Genomic DNA, 18,653 nt, shown 5'->3' on the forward strand with positions numbered 1-18,653 from the left:
CTGCTGCTGCTGTGATACATTTTTTGCTGTGAAGAATCTGTGTTTTCTTTGTCTTAAAATGGTGGAATGTCTGTCCGCTGAGCTGGGGACCAGCCAGCTCGGCCAATTTTATTGAAGGGGACAAGGGTACTAGCTTTTAGTTTTGATGTCAACTACGCAAATTTGGGGTGGAGATTGGAGAACACCTTTTTGTTAACATGAACCCCGTTTCAAAATGTTTTCTCCTAGTTATTTTACATAGCCTACTAATTGACTAGTCAAGTTTCGGTTCAGTTTTGGCCAAACTTTTTGACGTTGGCTTCATCATGTTTTCTCACGGTTGTTGTTCGTTCTATTCTGAGTGACTGCGATTGTCACGTCCTTCATCATGGCAGAGTGAATCGTCATTTATTTGTATTTTTTTCCCCTTCACCAGCATTCTCATTACCAGCACACCCTTTCTGGTCCCTGACGTCGGCTTAAATATTTAAATAACATCAAGCGCTGTCATTTTTCCAGACCGCTGTTTGTTTTGCTTGCCTTATTATCTCTATCGAGTTGGATGATAGTGATTATAGATGGTTGATTGAGCATCAGCTTGACTTTACCTCACCTCACTGTCATTCCTGGAGCAGACAGTCATAAATCCTGGCCATTGACGTCAGTGTTTCCAGCAACCATCTTACGCAACTCTATTTGACTATTGTTCTCCCCCCGTTGTAGTTTAATGAGCAATGTGTGTTCTTATTGAATCTGGGCCTCAAAGCAGACACTGTGGTTTCCAGGGATGCCTTGAAGCTGTCTGTGATAGTGTAAGTAGGCTAGAAGTTGTTCCCCCCCCCCCCCCCCCCCTATCCGCTGATACTGGGTCAGAGATTTGCTCATCCCCCCTAATGGTTAGATAGGATTGGGGAGTAGGGTGATCTGATCCTAGATCTGTGGTTAGGGGCCGCCTCTCACAATAAACAATCAACATCACCACATCTCCGTTATGAAAGGGAAGAAGTCCGGATGCTTCCCCGCTGCTGTCCTTAAGTGTCATGACTCTCATAGTTTACCCATAGTTTGCCACTGAGCAATTCAAGAGGAAAATAATGTCTGTTTGCTAGAAAGGGGACATGAGCCAGATCCTGTCAGATGGGCCTACTGTTTAGTGTTATGGGCTAGCTAGCTACGTGCTCGTTCTACAGAATGTGATTCACGCTATGTGAGTCATATCGTGTTAAGATAACATTGAGGAAGAAGACCGTTGTTTGACATACTGTACTGAGGTTGGTTTATATGTAATCTAGTGACATGAGATCATGTTTGTTCCACAGAATATGGTTTATGTCCGATGTCCTAGGTGTGCGCTTCTTCCATGGAATGGCGATAGAGCATGAGAATTTTTTTTATAGCGTGAGTTAATGGTTTAGGGGGGGGTGTGTGTGTGTGTGTGTGTAGTACGGTTAAACCAGGTGGCACGGTGAGTGGTGCCATGTCTTGTCTCGGAAGAAGCTGCTATTGGTGACGTCAGCGGTAGCTAAGAATCATAGTCTTCTCTCTGTCCGGTACACGAGGAATGTGTCTGACCACAGTTTCCACCCACGTCAAATCTTAGGCTACGTGAGAATGGTGTTTGTTTGTGTGAACGATTCCAACTTGTCGGCTAGGTCTGTAGTCAGGGGCCTTCCAGGTAGAAATAAAACCCCTATGTTGGGTCACGTAGGAGACCATTGCTAACTACATTAGCCAACCTTTTTTTTGAACTTCAGAAACGACAGCAATTCATTAGTTGTAGTTATCAGCATAATTTAGACCCAAATCAGCTCATGCACAATAATGGACTAGTACTTTCCAGCAACTGAATTGCTTTTTAACTCCAGGAACAGTACTTCATTAAGTTGTCTTTGACCTTGACGCCTGATTGAGCCCTCGGTCTTGAATGGAGTTCATTCTGAATGCAGAGGCTCTGGCTATGGCCCAGTGGTCTTGAACGGCTGTCTTCTATTTTAGGTGACTGCTAATGTAATAGCTGTAAGCAAATGGATGGAAACTTTTTTTTTTTCTTTTCTTTTTTCCCATGACATTGTTTTTCACTTCAGTGGTCACCACCTCAGGTAGGGCCCGAAGCCGTTTAGAACTGTTCACCCATGGCCCTCTCTGTCCTCACCACCTCTTTCAATCCCTCCCCTTCCCTCTCTCCCCCTTTCTCTCTGGTCAGTATAGACCAGGCAGAGGCAGACTGAGGTTATAAATAGCTCCTGAGAAAAGGCTCTGGCCTCTTCTGGCCCATCTCTCTCTTTCTCCTCACCACAGCAGCAGCCATTCAGAGCGATAATGCCCCCCCCAACCCCCCCCCCCCCCCCCCCCCCCCCAGTGAGCTCAATGCTGGGGCCAGACGGGGAGACATGTGTCCCAAGAAGGAGCCATGCTGGCAGAGCGTGCAAATGGACCTGTACATGGCTCTTATCAGACCACCTCACTCTCAGATACTTGTAAGATGTGCGTGATAGGGGTTCACAGGCACCACAGCACACAAACAAGCAGGGTCTTTCTCTCTCTCTTGCACACAAGCATGTAAAGACTTTTCAAACGCACTGATTGACCCTGACATACTCAGACCATTACACACTGACTGCCTGTGATATATATATATATATATATATATATATATATATATATATATATATATATATATATATATATATATATATATATATATATATATATATATATATATATACACACACACACACACAGACTAGGAGTGAGCTGAGCTCCAGACCCCCCCCCCCACACACACAGATTAGTGTGTCTTTGTGAGCGTCCATGCTACAGCAGTCCGCTGGTATGTCTCACATCTGCAGCTGCAAGCCCACTGGTCCAGACGGAGAGAAGGGGGGGCAAGGAGAGAAACCTGTGCCCATATTTATAAAGTTTCTCTGAGTAGGAGTGCTTATCTAAGGTCAGTTTTGGCTTTTAGATCATAATGAGTTACATTATATGTACCGGGAGGGGGGCTACTTGATCCTAGATCAGCACTCAGATACTTTAGGGATACCAGCCCTGTTCAGAGAAGGGGTCAAAAGAGGAAAGGAAGAGATAAAATGGAGGGGGAGAATGAAAGATGTATAATGCCTTTTTTATCCACGATCCTTTGTCGTAGCCTGAGGCTTTTTTCTTTCTGTCCATCTTCACTTTCTTTTGCCGTCATAAGGCTGTAGTAGGCCTATTTCAAGATTTCTTTGTACTCTCAATGTTGAGGATCGATATCCACCAAGTCCAGATTGTGTAATGCTTCTATTCAACCCGACCTCAGACTTGCGCCGGAACGACGACGCCGCCTTCACACTTGTTCTTAATTGGAGGCTTTCAGAGCTGATATACCTCACCACCTCACCTGTACACCGCCAGTCCTGTTGTGCCAAAGTCAAGTCGCTACATGGCCATCTACCGCTCATCTCCCATCTCATAGTGAAGTTCCAGGTGAGGTTTGAAGTCAACCACAAGAATGTGGCCTCGCCGTCTCAACATGTACCCTATCATGAACCAACCACGTTCTGCTGTCGTCAGGCCTCTCAATGCAGCTGACCTGTCTAGTGAGATGACTCGAGGCCTGTGCAACAAATAGGTCATTGCTGCCATCTAATTGTACATTTTAATTGTTTGCGATTTTTAATTTTAGGAATTGTTTTTATCCAGCTGGGTGGGACATAGTAGGGATAGCCTCAGGCTGAAGAATATTAAAACAGTATATACTTCTGTTTTAAACTGATAAGACCACTTTGTGTTTACAGTATGTTTTTGGTATTTTAAAGTTTATACAGTACAGTAACACGACAGTTATTACTATGGTATAACAAAGTTACAACTGTCATAGTAGATGAGGTATTCATCCCAAAGTGTGATCATTATTAACTAGAGTTACATTTGGAACCGTTATGGCTACTCTGCAGCACAGAATCATGTACCATGTAGCCTCCTTCAGACCACCTGGCTCGTTTTGTCGCTACTTTTACGACAACGCTTCAAGGAAGAACATGGACCACGTCCACATGAGCAAGCTGTGACGTCCTTCATTTCCATGGGCGCCGATGACGTTGATGTCCATTTAAGGCAGCTCCCCGCACCTCTCTGATTCAGAGGGGTTGGGTTAAATGCGGAAAATCCATTTCTGTTAAAAATCATTCAGTTGTGCAAGTGACTAGGTATCCCCCCTTTTCCCTTTTTGTGGGGGTTCTGTTTTCGCACCTCAAGGACTCTCCACTCCCTCGATTGGCTGCATGTGGAGAAGGGGGGGGCGGGCAGTTTGCGAGAGCCACAAATAGGTTTCTCTTCGGGTCTTTTGTATCGTTAGCCGACCGTCAAAATTGAAGTATTTAATTTTGCAGCCTCATCGGAGAGGAATGGTGTGGAGAGAGACGTTGTTTTGAAAAGTTTTTTCCATTCAGCTATGGTCGGAGATTAGTCCCATTTCAGGAGACAATACGGATATGCACTCTCAGAGGAACTCGAAAAGCGGATTAAGTTGTAAAATGGTCCTTCAGGCGGTGGGCAAAGTATTAAGGTAAAAATAACCGTATTTTGGAGTTGACTTTTCGTCTAGTTTTGCTCGTTGCGACCCTACTCCTGTAATGTGAAGGCAAGGCAGCGGTCGGCTCGTTCGACGGTACGCGTGACAGCAGCATGCTTGGTTTATAGTGGAACTTTCCATGGGACAGCAGAAGGAACATCCAATCAATAGCTGATTTGGTTTAGGCTACATTTTGTAAGACGCGTCTGCTTTGCAATTAGAAAAATACCGGGTTTCTTCTGCAAATAATATGCTTGTTGGTGTTTTTAGATGTAATTCTGATTTTAGAAAAAAGTAATGTACCGTTTCGGATAAAATATGAACAAAGTAGGCTCTAGACTCACTGTTAACATGATACGGTAGGTGTAGAAGCAAACGTGTATCCGACGACCAAAATCGCTACAATGTGAGAAGTATGTAACGTTAGCCAGTACTGTCCATTTCATGTCGTTAATTAAACATCGACTCTAAATCAGTTCTTGGTTCGATGCGGTGGCAGCAGCTATTGGATGCAGGAACATGTCGTTTTCTAAGATCTGGCACTGAACATCGAAAGATAATTTTAGAATAGAATATAGGCGCTGTCAACTTTCTCACTGCAAAGTAGGCTCAACTTGCATTAGTTTAAACACAGGCCTACTGTTTTCTCGTTACAGTATTGTTTACAGCTCACAATTTAAAAAGGAAATGGCTGTGTCTTAAACTGCAATTACAGGCTTTTCGACTCTCAGGTTCCAGGTTAACAGCAATTCACTAGTCAGTGGAATTTGGTTTGGCTTCCAGCATTCAGCGACTGCTCGACAGCTTTCCCCAGCAAGACTGAACAAGAGCAATGTGATATGTCTCCTCAACCACTGTAAATAATTAAAGCCCCAACTTCCGTTTTAACCAATTCAAACAAACATTGCTTAGAGGTGTTTTGGATAGAAATATGTTTATGGTCCTACATTCTCTATATAAAACATTACAACACACCTTCAAAAGCATTTTTAGGCCACCTGTTTCAGTCTTGCATACTACAGATGTAACTTAGACTTAAATAATGTATGATCCAAATAGTGTTAGTATCGAATGTGTTTGTGGGTCACACAACAAATACAAAAAAAAAACAATCACAGACCCACTTTCAGAAATCATCCCATGAAGAACTCTAGCACTGTGGGGAAATATACTGAAGTAACCCATGACAACACTGCCTCAGTCTGTATGTGCATGGCTGGAAGTAGACACCTTGTTTTTAGTTGTTGTTTTTTAACCAGGAAACACTCTTTTAAACACCCAAAAAGGCTACAATTCGGGCCCACCGCCTCAGAATTGTACCTTGTTAAGTCACAGTCAGTTTAAAACTTGTTGGCCTAACCATGGGGCCTGTCAGTGTGGCTTTTCCTTGTGAAGTCTTTGAGAGACGTAATGAGGCTAATCCTTCATGGGACAGAGTCGACAGACAGACCATGCTGGTTAGTTTCTCTTTGCAGTTTCCCTTCTCTTACCTCCACCTAAACGCTTGGAAACATTCAGTCCCAATTATGGAACCTTAGATAATAGTACAGTATTTGGGATACTTCAGGAGTTTGGCAATGAGGCCCTTTTATCTACTTCCCCAGAGTCTGATGAACTCATAAATACATTTTCTATGTTTCTGTGTACATTATAAAGGAGGTTAGACGGATTTTCCCATGGCAATGCTAATTGCGCCGGCACTAGTTGGCATCTTCCTTCAAACTGCACGCAGTCATAAAATGGTATCCACAAGTTCATCTGAACCTGGGGAAGTAGATAAGAGCCTCATTGCCAAAGTCCTGAAGTATCTGTTTAAGAATGCCCATTCATTTTAGGATTCCATGCTGTAGGAATGAATTATTGTACAGTACAAGCAGTCACAATAATGTATTATTGTACATTACAGTAGCAGATGGCAATCTGTCAAACCTAACAGGTAACGACAAGTTCTTCTGCATGCCCCTCCTTTCAATGGTGCTAGAATGCCACAGTGATTACAATCGGTTGATGCACGTAGCCTACACGTACTGCGTTTTAAAAATGAACTTTTATCACCGTCAAGTGGATTTTCCAGTTCAGTGACCATTTGAGGAAGAATAACAAAAGGGAGACTATATGGCAGCGTTTAGACAGGCAGTTATATTCTGATCTTGTTTTTGCTATAAAAAAATTGCCCATCTCTGAAAAATATCTGTGATTGGACAAAAAAAAAATATTAGTGGGAAAAATATCAGAATTGGTCTGCCTGTGTGAACGCAGCCAATGAATGCATAGTTCTCAGTGTTGCAATGTCATTTTTCATCACAGAAGGGACGGCATTCAATATGCTTTTTTTTGCCACCCGAAAATTGAGACGCATCATTATTCCTTCCGCAGCAGTGGGGGCAGTGTTGTCGCTTGGTTCTTTGATCTGATCTATAGGCTATTCATCGAAGTAGATGAATAAATCTATTTTGCATGGATAACCACATATAACCTCAGCCACTGCTTTAAATAGTAAACCAGACAACAAGAATCCACCCAAAAATGTGTTTTGTGTAGAAGTAATAACTAGTAATTACAGACTAATGTGAAATGGTAGAACCTACCACCAACTGCCATGTGCTTTTTTTCTTCTCCGTGACCAAAACATGACGTTGTATTTTTAGCTCATATGGGAATGAATACACAAGCAGCATATTAAACTCCAATTATATGAGTATTTGCCAGGGCATATTCTTTTATTATACATTTGATTATTTCACATGGAGATGTGGGAAGCTAACAAGGCTAGCTTGCTATGTTTTTAGCCAGGCTGCCAGCTAGCTTATACTAGCAAGGGAAGGCGACTCTTCCTCGGTTTCACAAAAACAAAGACAAAAGAACCGCAATATTGATATCGCTCCCTTGTGAATGGGAGTGGGACCAGCGTGGACATCGTGTTACCAAAAGGTGTCCGCTACTCCAAAAATCCCACTACTCGCATGCAGTCAAACACCTAGATCAACGGAGCGAAGCTTGTAAGCTGTTCTCCCCCTCACACACGTCTGTTGTGATGTTGATGCCCTTACATTATAGTTTCAGCAGGGGTTCTTTATGGGCTCAGCGGGGCATTGGGGCTCTGAATGGGGTTTAGCCCTATTGCAGCACACATGCACGGGCTGGATGGGACCCCCAGCCTCCGACACATTGGGTTCTGTCAAGTCAAGTGATCCTGTATGCCATGAAGGGAATTTGATGTGATTGCAGGAAACATGGCATGAAAACGTACATTCAACTAGGTTACGAAAAGAAGACTTAACAGAATTCGCATGGCAAAAGAAGACTATCAAACAGGCCTCTGGACAGTTTGGCTTTCACTTCTAAAAGCAGAGAATCAGAGAAGACTGCCATTGTTGCACATTTCTACCTAGACTAGCTGAGTATGAATTGTGTGGAGATTTCTGCCCTTACTCCTCTCTCTTTATAGCCCAGTAATGGCTGCCGTGGTTTGGTTGGCTCTGCCTGCTTTCAGGGAAAAGAACCATTTGAGAAGTAGACTCAATTTAGACGCCTGAAATAGATCTAGGGCTGTCCCCGGAAAAAAATTAATAAATCTTAGTCGACCGAGAGTTGTTTGTTCTTTCGACCAGTCGACTGGTGGAAATTTAAAAAAAGTGTATTTTTCCATGCAGTGTGATTGGAAAGTATTCAGACTCAGACTTTTCCCACATTTTATGTCACAGCCTTATTCTAAATCCGATTAAATCATTTATGTTTTCAATCTAAACACAATACTCCATAAAGACAAAGCAACTTTTTTTGTGTGAAAATTTATAAAAAATATAAACCTCACATTTACATAAGTATTCAAACCCTGGCCAGGTAGCCAGGTGATGAGCGGTGCCTGGTTTCCTTCAGATGTGACGCTTGGCATTCAGGCCAAAGAGTTCATCTTGGTTTCATCAGACCAGAGAATCTTGTTTCTCATCAGAGTCCTTTAGGTTCCTTTTGGCAATCTCCAACAGAGCTGTCATGTGCCTTTTACTGAGGCGTGGCTTCCGTCTGGCCACTCTGCCATAAAGGCCTGATTGGTGGAGTGGTGCAGAGATGTTTGTCCTTCTGGAAGGTTCTCCCATCTCCATAGAGGAACACTGGAGCTCTGAGTGACCATCGGGTTCTTCTCCCCCGATTGTTCAGTTTGTCCGGGTGGCCAGCTCTAGGAATAGTTTTGGTGGTTCCAAACTTCTTCCATTTTAAGAATGATGGACGCCTTTTGTGTTCTAAAAATCTGTTTTCGCTTTGTGCTTTTGGGGTATTGTGTGTAGATTCAGGCAAAATTAATTTAATACATTACATAGAATACATAGAGCCTTACTCTAACATGTGGAAAAAGTGAAGGAGCCTGAATACTTTGCCAATGCACTGTATATAGACACACCCTATGTGTTTTAATCAAATCAGCTGTATGTAGGCTACTGAGCTTGTTCGATGCTTTAAGCACATTGTAATTAAATAATGTAGACACACATGAGTCAAGGGAGCCAGAGATCAAGATAGCCTAAAACCTTTTCCCGAACCACCACGCTGCTGGCCTTCTCAGATTTTACACCCCCGAAGTTGCCAGTAATGGAATACACCACGGGTCGGCAACCTTTATTCATTTGGAGTGCCAATTTGTCATACCATTTCTACCGATCTGCGTGCCAGTTATGATTTTCATATGCACATTTTTGTGGAACAGTTTATTTTATAATCAAGTCGTCATATCTCAAAATGATTATCATGTGATTAATACAAATTCTATCTAAATGAGAATTATACAAGTCTAAAAGTAACTTCTATTGCCAACTATGTAAAAATAGCCTACATAAAGCCAACAAATAAAAACATCCCATTGGCTTAGCATAGCCTGTCTGCAAGGAACTTGAAACATTGTATCGACTTGGTCCAGCCTGAAGCTTGAGCTAACAACACTGTATAAAAAATATTCTGGATCCTCAGTTTCAGTGAGCCCCCCCGGAAAGACACAGCTGTATATGTACAAGGGATAAGAAGTCGCTTGCAATATTTACTATAAAGTAGTGTGATATTATCAGGTTTTGACCACTAGATGCAGCTGTTCCTGCTTTACCGCCACACTCTTTAAAACATTTTTTCTGGTCTCTCGTGTTGATTAAATAGGTCACAACATTTTCTTTGGGCAGAAAACCAATACATTTGATTCATGATAAAAATAAATGGTGATGTCATCCTCACAATTCAAGCCATTCCTCCATGAAAGCAAGTCACTTTAACCTCCTTTATGCTTAATCTGTGTCCAGGAAACGGCCCCTTTGTGTGTGGTTTATTCCCTTCAAAAAAGCTCTGGATTAGTTACTCTTAGACCATTCCTGGTGAACAAGCAAACCGTTAGACTACAGCATCTTTCAGGGATTTCAGATCTTTCAGGGATGCTAATCATATCTGTTACTAACTACCTCTTGACTTTCTGTTGCTTCTCTTTTTGGCCTCTGACTTGTTTGGTTTGTTTCTAGAGTTGTGGTTCAGATACATTTTTGTTGGTCAACAAAGTACAAGAACATCATCCAGACATCTGTTCCTTATCTGTTGTTGTCTTGTCTCTTCCTCCTCTACCCTCACTGTAGATACTGTAGGCTGGTTTTCCCACTGCTGTTCGGCTGCTATTACATTATTGAATGAAATCCAGGTGGTGAGAAAAGCAGCATGTTTCTCTGGTGTGAAGCTCTCCCCCCACATACCAGAGATACAGGAAGCATGCTCTGCCGGTGCTTCGAAAATCCATCATAACTACACTTCAGAGAGAACGGGGGGGGGGGGGGGGGGCTCACGTTGTCTGGCACAACTTTATTAGTACACGTTCTTCCCCCCAAATCATTGTGGAGTCCATGTGTCCTTCTGTTTAAGCTCATGGGGAGTGTAAGCTGTTCCTAGATCTGCGCTCGTGTGTGCTAGAAGCCATCTTGTTTATGGTAACCGTGTTGGATGGAAGCTGAATGCTGTTCCCTGTCACAGATTACATTAACCACTTCCATCTGCAAATCGTTAGATGGCTCCACAGTTCACCAGGCCAATTTAAGCAAGAGTTGTTGCGCTTGGCAGGCAGGCCCTTCTGGCTGAGGGGAAAGTCAATACATGGCTACAGTTAGCGATAATGCTGTAAATGCGCTATTAAAAACCAGAACTGTTTTAGCTTCCAAGCAGCAGTATGTGCGTCACAATAGGTGGAATTAGCCTGTTTCCCTGTTGAGGTGATAACTAAGCATGGGGGCGGCAGGTAGTCTAGTGGTTAGAGCGTTGGACTAGTAACCGAAAGGCTGCAAGATCGACTCCCCGAGCTGACAAGGTACAAATCTGTTCTGCACAAGGCAGTTAACCCACTATTCCTAGGCCGTCATTGAAAATAAGAATTTGTTTATAACTGACCTGCCTAGTCAAATAAAGGTAAAATAAATAAATGAAAAGCATAGGCCTAGTGTTAGATGCGCACAAAGTCGCCAAGTGGTTCGATTCAAAGGTTGCTTAGAAAATAACCACTGTTGGCTTAATGCATACAGACTTTTTGGTAGCGCTTTAAGTCAAAGCCCTTTCGGCTAATTCTTCTGCGTATTTGTGTAACGTGAGGTTATTAATTGGAAGCAGGTTGTTGGGGTCGAACAGTAACAGCCTGTCTTGTGTTGTACCTGCCGAAGGCTGCTTCTCCTTAGCGGGCTTCTATTGTAGTCCTGAACACTGTACAGTCAGCATTCAGTCGCCACACAACTGATTTCTTTCTCCTGATAAGGAGGATTGGGGAACTGCGCTGACTTCACCAACATGGTTGGCACTCTGAAAACCCTTGAACACACAGTAGATAGTCTATGGACTTTCTCCAATTGAAGAGTGGTGCTCACAGCCGCAGATTGGTCCACTCCAGAAACGAAACGATCCACATAAGTTTGCCGAAAAACGAGGATCGCACACTCTGTCCTCTTCTCGGGTTCGGTAATATGAGAAGGTCATATTTGACATTTTATCCCTCATTTATTCTTTCTCCTACCCTTTTTCATCTTTACTTATTTTAATGTAGACTTGTCTCTCCTATCCCCCTCTCACCCTATCCACAGACTCACCTGTCCAGTCAGGGTCAAGAGCCTCAGGCCCTGCTCTCCCCTCTCTAACCTCTCTTCTGGCTCTGCCCCTTCTCTTCATCTTTCTGTGCCCTCCATCTGTTCTCTTATCCCTTCATCTTTCTCACCCCGTTTCCTTTCTCCACTATTATACATTTGTAATTACTCTCTCTCTCTTCCTATCTTACCTTCTCAATCGTTCCCCCGCTCTCTTTTCTTATCTCTCTGTCTGCGTCCCTTCCTCTCCCTCCCTCACTCTTCTCTCATACCCCCTTCCCCCATAAGGAGCAGTGAGACAGGTGTATGTGATCCATGCTTGTCAGCTACATGTTCTGTCATGTGAAACAGCTTATCGGCAGCCATTAAGGCTTCATCTACAGATATTATCAGAGTACACACGTTTTCAACGGCTTCCATGAGCCCCTCAGAAAACCATTGTGCTTGTTATTTAAAAAATAAATGTTTTTATTTTATTTTTTTACTTGTTTCACTGAGCCATTTCCTGTCTCTCCTCCCTAATTTCGTCATTTTCCATACCATGCCTCTGAGGTATTTTCTGGATCCATTACTTTATTTTAGGATAAAGAAAACATCCTTTTTGCCAGCACTGCTCCCCTGACACACACACACACAGAGGCCGTGGCTGCTCGTGGTAAAGTTCTCCCAGGCAGCGTCTTTGCCATAAAAGGCATTGTATTCCTCCTCACCAGGCCAGACCAGACCCGAGGCCAGGGCCAGACATGTCTCTGGGCAGGAAGTTGACACCGCCTGGTACTAGGAGGAAACCATGCATGCCATAGACTATGTAGTCATGCTCACCAGCCGGTGGTCTGAAGACACTGCTTATAGGAGAGCTTTGAAGCCTGTGACTCAAATTATAGCGTTTAGGTACCTATTCTAGCCCACAGTAATGGGTTCTTCAAGTGTGCCGTGTGTTTTCTGTGTCTGTTTTTGTCACGGTCGTTGCACGCACGGCGGTTTGAAGTCTCAGGGTGATTTCCCGAGGGGGAAAAACGGACGAGACTGAACACACACAAAGGGTCTTTCTTAATCTGTGATGAATGCCAAGCGAGCCAGTGAGGGAGTCCTAATTCCTGTTCTTAATTCGAAAACCAAACACCTCCTCAGCTCTGATTTTAAGTACCTTGTAGGGGCCTGGAAGTTATGGGTTCAAAAGCATTATCATTTTAAATGATAGGTGAGCTCTTTTCTTGAGTAGAAGTGGCGCTATCGATCTATAACAGGAAGTGGGGTAAGGCTGTAATGCAGGGTGATGTTGAGGTCAAAACTGGAACCGTCGGCTGGCTGACTGACAGACTGGATCTCGCAGTTGTTGGCTCTGTCGGACTTTTAGTCTCCATCTATCCCCCTTTTGTCTATCACTCTCTCCTCCTCTCTGGAAGTCTTACAGCTTGCTGTAGTTCCTCTCGTTGCATGACCAGCTGGACACGGCAGCTGCGTCGCCATCCTGATCCAGCAGTAACGTTGACCAGAGACCAGCCCTGTCTGCTGAGGTCCGTGTGTCTTTTCACCTTTCAGATCTACAGCCGTCTCGTCCTCATGACACTCAAGTCAGACAGTGGAGGGTGGTCTTACAAGTCCTCAAACAGGAGAAGTTGTCAGTGAATGTTTATAGACAGTCTGTACGGTACTTTCCTGTCTTTAAAAAAAAAATGCATGTCTGTGTGTGGAAGGGAAAAGCTAGAGGTATGCTTTGGGGGACTAAAGGGTTAAGGGTTTTGAGCAGTGTTCCTCGGTCCAAGAAGCCCCGGGCCTCCAGAGGTCTGTCATGTTTTGTAAATGTGTTTTAGTAGTTTCCATGGATATGTGAGTGTGTAATGTCCACACATTTTCCTCTCCTCAGTCTTTCTCTTTCTGAGAGTACTTGATTAGGCCTGTGGGCAGCCTCTGTTTTCTCCCTCTTTGGAAAGCAAACTAGCAGTCGTCTTGAGCGTTGGCTTCCCTCTGCACGGCTCCCGCTGAAAAGACCGAGAGTTTTATGGCCGCTCTTACTCTTTCTTTTTTTTCTCCTCCTGATTCTGGACTGGTGTCAGTCGTCCGGGAATCGGGATCTGGGAGTGGGAAGGAAAGGCCAGAGCCAAGAGCACACGGAGGGTGGGCACATTGTGTTTAGACAGAGGGTGTGGAGAAAGCTGGAGGAGGAAGGAGGGGTGGGGTAGTTTTAAACGAGGGTCAACAGAGGCACAATACATTCAGGGAGTAAAGTGGAACTCCCTTGTCCTCAAACAAACCCAAACTCTGTAATAAAACAGCCTGAAGAGAGAGGGAGAGTGAGGGAATGCAATGAAGATATGGAGGGAGGGAGATGATTAAAAAGGAGGGAGCGAGGAATTGAGCCGATCGCGTTCTAAAGTGGGACGCTGAAACTCAGTCGAGGTTAAAGCTCTGTGAAATCCCCAAGATGTTAAAGACCCTGACCGCCAGAAATTAGTGCCTTAATCGTTTTTGCGTAAAACGAGCCAGGTCTGCGGTGTCCCCCAGGCCTGCTTTTGTCTGAAATAGGCTAGTCTCACTAGCCTATTAACTCATTCAACCATTAACCCCTAGATCAGTGGACTAGCTGTTTGGGTGAGGGAAGGCGGAGAGTTACGGCCCTGGAAGTGTAGTGACGGTGTGATATGACAGACTCGTGTTAAAAGTAGCGCTGGAAGTACAAGGCTAGCTGTGTGGTATCTGGCCCTTACGGAAGGCCAGGGGTCATGCCCTAGGTCAGGCACAGGAACAGAATTCTCTCTGAACAGATGCTGGGTGCACGGTCCGTTTAGCGTGCTCAAAACGCCACGGCGGCCCTTGCACTGACCTGTGTGCGACTGTGAAACACAAGGTTGTCTGCTAAAGGCGATTTACATTACACACTCAGGCCAGGGTGATACGGCACAGATCCACTTTCCGTTGAAGTGAATTTAATGCATACGAAACAACCCTCTGCAATGTAATGGCTACGAGCTAGATACGGTGTCTACCTTTTAAATTTTTTTGTCAAACCGAGTAGTTCTTAAAATGTCGTCTGTGACTGTCCCTGTGCCTCGCTCTAACCTGTCCCCCCTTCTCTTCCTGTCCCCTACAGGAAGTCTAAGACGAAGCCCAATGGGAAGAAGCCGCCAGCGGAAGAGAAGAAGCAGTATCTGGAGGCGGAGTTTACGAAAGTACGGGTGGTGGACTTCGACCTGAAAGAGCTGGTGCTGCTGCCCAGGGAGATAGACCTCAACGAATGGCTCGCCAGCAACAGTGAGTCAGCAGCATACACGCTGAGAAAACAACATATTTGGGGGTCGTGTTGAGCTTTCCGCTCGTCTTTCCAGACACGACATGGCTTTCAGAGAAGCGCAACACTTGACAGATTTACTTGAAGGTTTCCTCCAGTGTTCAGGCATCTGGATTTCTGCCGCACCAGAGTGCGTCTTCTCTTTGAACGTGCGTTCTGTAAAAGCACTGCACTGCAGCTTAATCCTCAAGACATTTATCTCCAGGTGCAGCTCCTTACGTTATGGGCAATTCCAAGGTAACAGTGACAGACCGATTTTGTACTTTTAAAGTGTATGTCAAATAAAAACCAATGATTTTGCAAAGTTAAACAAACCATATAACTATATGCACAATGACTACTTAGCGATTTCCACTGAAACCTTTACAAAAAAACACATTTACTTGAAGAACAGTGCAGATGTAAGGTTTTGGTATGAGACGGTTTGTGCTGTTTGTGCCTCGATTCTGTTACCAAACTTTGTATCTGAACTGTTATTCAAGTAAATGTATTTTTTGTAAAATGTTCTATGGAAATTCTTCACCATAGTGCTTGTACAAACAGTTATATATTTCTTTTAACGTTGCAATCATCGGTTTTAGTTTGATATACTCCGATTTTTCACGTTAAAATGAAAATGTCACTCTCTTACCGTGAATTTGCCCACATACAATGGCGCGATAAGAACAATGTTATCTCTGGGGTTCCAGTCATCTCCGTCTTAGACGTTTCCTCCGGATGTGTCTGAACCCCTGTAATGCCCTGCAGGCTGAGACAGCAGAATATTCCATCCAGACTATTGACAATCCACTGCCTGTTAAATGCATTGCCTTCTCCAGTATACAATAAACTATATTGATAGTTTAGGCATCTTCTCTATGGGCTTGTGAAGCCCTGCGTTCTCTGTTGTGGGTTGTTTGATCAGGCTTCGCGTGTGGGGGACTACACAGGGGTTATTTAGTTTCTCCCAGGGCTTGTTTTGGAGACTGAGCAACCTGCCAGGTGCTCTCCAGAGGGAGATGCAAAGAGACTTGTTTTTGTCGTTTCAATGGCTTTATGGAAAACAAATGGAGCGTTTTTTCCCCGACGTGAAATCGGGGAGTTGCGCAACAAGGCCGACCCCTGTCCGTATCGTTCTATGCTACGTAAGGTTGGCCACAAACAAACGTGGCGAAGAAGAAGCACGAGAAAACGTACGAAGAAGTTACCTTGGGGCTAAAATGCTGGTCATGAATGGAGCCAAAAGCACCTCCAACGTCTGTCTGTGTCTCTGTCTCTGTCTGTCTCTCTGCTTAATACCTGGGGCTGAACATGTACGGTGCTCGTGGAAATGTTGTCTGTACAGATGAACATAGCTGGGGCTCTATTTGAATGAATTTGATGCGTGTAGGCTATTTAACCAAGGCTAGATCTGGAGCGGACTCATTGCGGAGTGTGATAATGATATTACACATGATAATATTCCTCTTCTCTCCCGTCAGCTACGACCTTCTTCAATCTTATAAACCTGCAGTACAGCACCATCTCTGAGTTCTGCACTGGGGACACCTGTCAAGCCATGACCGCCTGTAACACGTAAGTCACCCCCCCCACCACCATTGGTTTATTCATCAGTGCTCTGGCCTACCATTGGGTTATTTACCAGAAGTCTCGCAATCCATTATACAGACCCATGTCTTGATAGCAGCAGAGCTTTCTGACCGCAGGGCTGCGCTCGGTTACCCCTGACTTTCCATTTTGTAGTCTTCCTTCTCTCTCTGTCTCTCTCTCTCTGTCTCTCTCTCTCTGTCTCTCTCTCTCTGTCTCTCTCTCTCTGTCTCTCTCTCTCTGTCTCTCTCTGTCTCTCTCTCTGTCTCTCTCTCTGTCTCTCTCTCTGTCTCTCTCTCTGTCTCTCTCTCTGTCTCTCTCTCTGTCTCTCTCTCTGTCTCTCTCTCTGTCTCTCTCTCTGTCTCTCTCTCTGTCTCTCTCTCTGTCTCTCTCTCTGTCTCTCTCTCTGTCTCTCTGTGTGTTTTGTAAAGTGGAGGGCTGTAGAGCTATCTAATACTAGTGAGAGACTGTCGGAATGTAGATTTCGCTGTGAGCGTTCTCAAATCCCATGAGCATTTCTGAGGTGCCTGGCGTTCCTAGCTGGACTGGTGCATAGTGAGGTCTCTGTACTTAGACCAAAGAGTTCCTAGATGGAGGTCCAAGATCGAATGGTTCTGAGAAGCTGATGGAGATGTGGCCATTTTTGTTTGTGTTCTATCGCCAAGTAAACTGGAGGGGCCTGTCTAGCTAATAGTTCTGGTCTCTCAGAAAATCCAGTTGAATATGTAGGACTTTCATTGGGCGCCATGACATGAGTCACCTCTATACCATGCATCCATCCCCTGATGGCTTTAGCTCAGAAGTCACCTTCAGCCGTAGCTGTTCATAAAGGAATGCCTTTACTCTGTACAAAGATCTATCTACAGCTACAGTACAAAAGCAGAGCCTACACCTACAGTAGTCGGAGTCAAAGACCGTCATAACATGGAGGCCTATTCATCCCTGTCTAACAGAGGGGAGGAGGTTGACTAAGTATTCACCCAACGAGTTGGCCCTGTCAGGGCGGAGTGCCGTTCTCATGTGTGGAGCCCTTGTCTTTGGAAAGAGGCCCTCCTCGCCTGTGTATACTTACGGCTGGAAAAACCAGATCCCCCACATTTAGGCTAAACCACACTACGAATGTGTGTTTGCACGCACGCGGGCACACACACACACACACACACACACACACACACACACACACAGTGAAAATGAAAGTGACAGAGAGAAAGCAAACAATGAAGAAGCCGTTGAGGAATGACAGGCCTGTGTCAGATTTGTTGTCAGATAGCCTCGTCGAGAACGGGAAGCCTGGGGAAGTTCATGGCAGACAGAAATGGCTAAATAGGGGTGGAGACCCGGTGTAAATCAGTGATGCCTTGCAACACATCAAACCAATCAAATGCCTTGCTTGGGCAGAACTCCAATAGTGCTCACTAGATTAGTGTTGTAGGTGCAACAGTGTGTGAGGATGGACGAGAAAATGCCCCCCAAAAAATAATCACTTATTTTTTATAATTTCATTATTTTATTTTTATTTTATTGGTCTTTTTTTTTTACCCATCAAAATATGTTGATGTATGTCGAATTCTGTGTACACAAACTTAATTAGGTCTAGAATCAATATCCTAACTGTTAAATCGTCCATATACAGTGCATTCGGAAAGTATTCAGACTCCTTCACTTCCACGTTTTGTTATGTTACAGCCTTATTCTAAAATGCATTAAATCGTTTTTTTTACCCCCTCATCAATCTACACACAGTACCCCATAATGACAAAGCAAAAAACGTTTTTTAGAAATGTTTGCAAACAGAAATATCAAATTTACATTACTATTCAGACCCTTTACGCAGTAATTTGTTGAATCATCTTTAGCAATGATTACAGCATTGAGTCTTCTTGGGTATGACGCTACAAGCTTGGCACACCTGTATTTGGGGAGTTTCTCCCATTCTTCTCTTCAGATCCTCTCAAGCGCTTTCAGGTTGGATGGGGAGCGTCGCTGCACAGGTTTTTTGGTCGGGCTCAAGTCCGGGCTCTGACTGGGCCACTCAAGGACATTCAGAGACTTGTCCCGAAGCCACTCCTGCGTTGTCATGGCTGTGTGCTTGGGGTCGTTGTCCTGTTGGAAGGTGAACCTTCACCCTAGTCGGAGGTCCTGAGCCCTCTGGGACAGGTTTTCATCAAGGATCTCTCTA

The 18,653-nt window shown here is 44.3% G+C and overlaps 1 protein-coding gene across 4 annotated transcripts in view; it reads left to right on the top strand.

Annotated features, from left to right (window-relative positions):
• Positions 1-18,653, top strand: part of LOC129862744 (MOB kinase activator 2-like) — an 88,808-nt gene that overhangs the window by 66,358 nt on the left and 3,797 nt on the right. For 3 of the 4 annotated variants that reach the window (XM_055934672.1, XM_055934670.1, XM_055934671.1), the window contains exons 2-3: positions 14,711-14,871; positions 16,369-16,462. In XM_055934672.1, the coding sequence (XP_055790647.1) occupies positions 14,711-14,871; positions 16,369-16,462 (255 nt within the window). Of the gene's footprint in view, positions 1-4,180; positions 4,529-14,710; positions 14,872-16,368; positions 16,463-18,653 lie in introns of those variants that run through there. The other variant, XM_055934669.1, reaches the window with a different exon arrangement.

The sequence above is a fragment of the Salvelinus fontinalis genome, chromosome 9, assembly GCF_029448725.1.
Source record: "Salvelinus fontinalis isolate EN_2023a chromosome 9, ASM2944872v1, whole genome shotgun sequence".
Classification (NCBI taxonomy): domain Eukaryota; kingdom Metazoa; phylum Chordata; class Actinopteri; order Salmoniformes; family Salmonidae; genus Salvelinus; species Salvelinus fontinalis.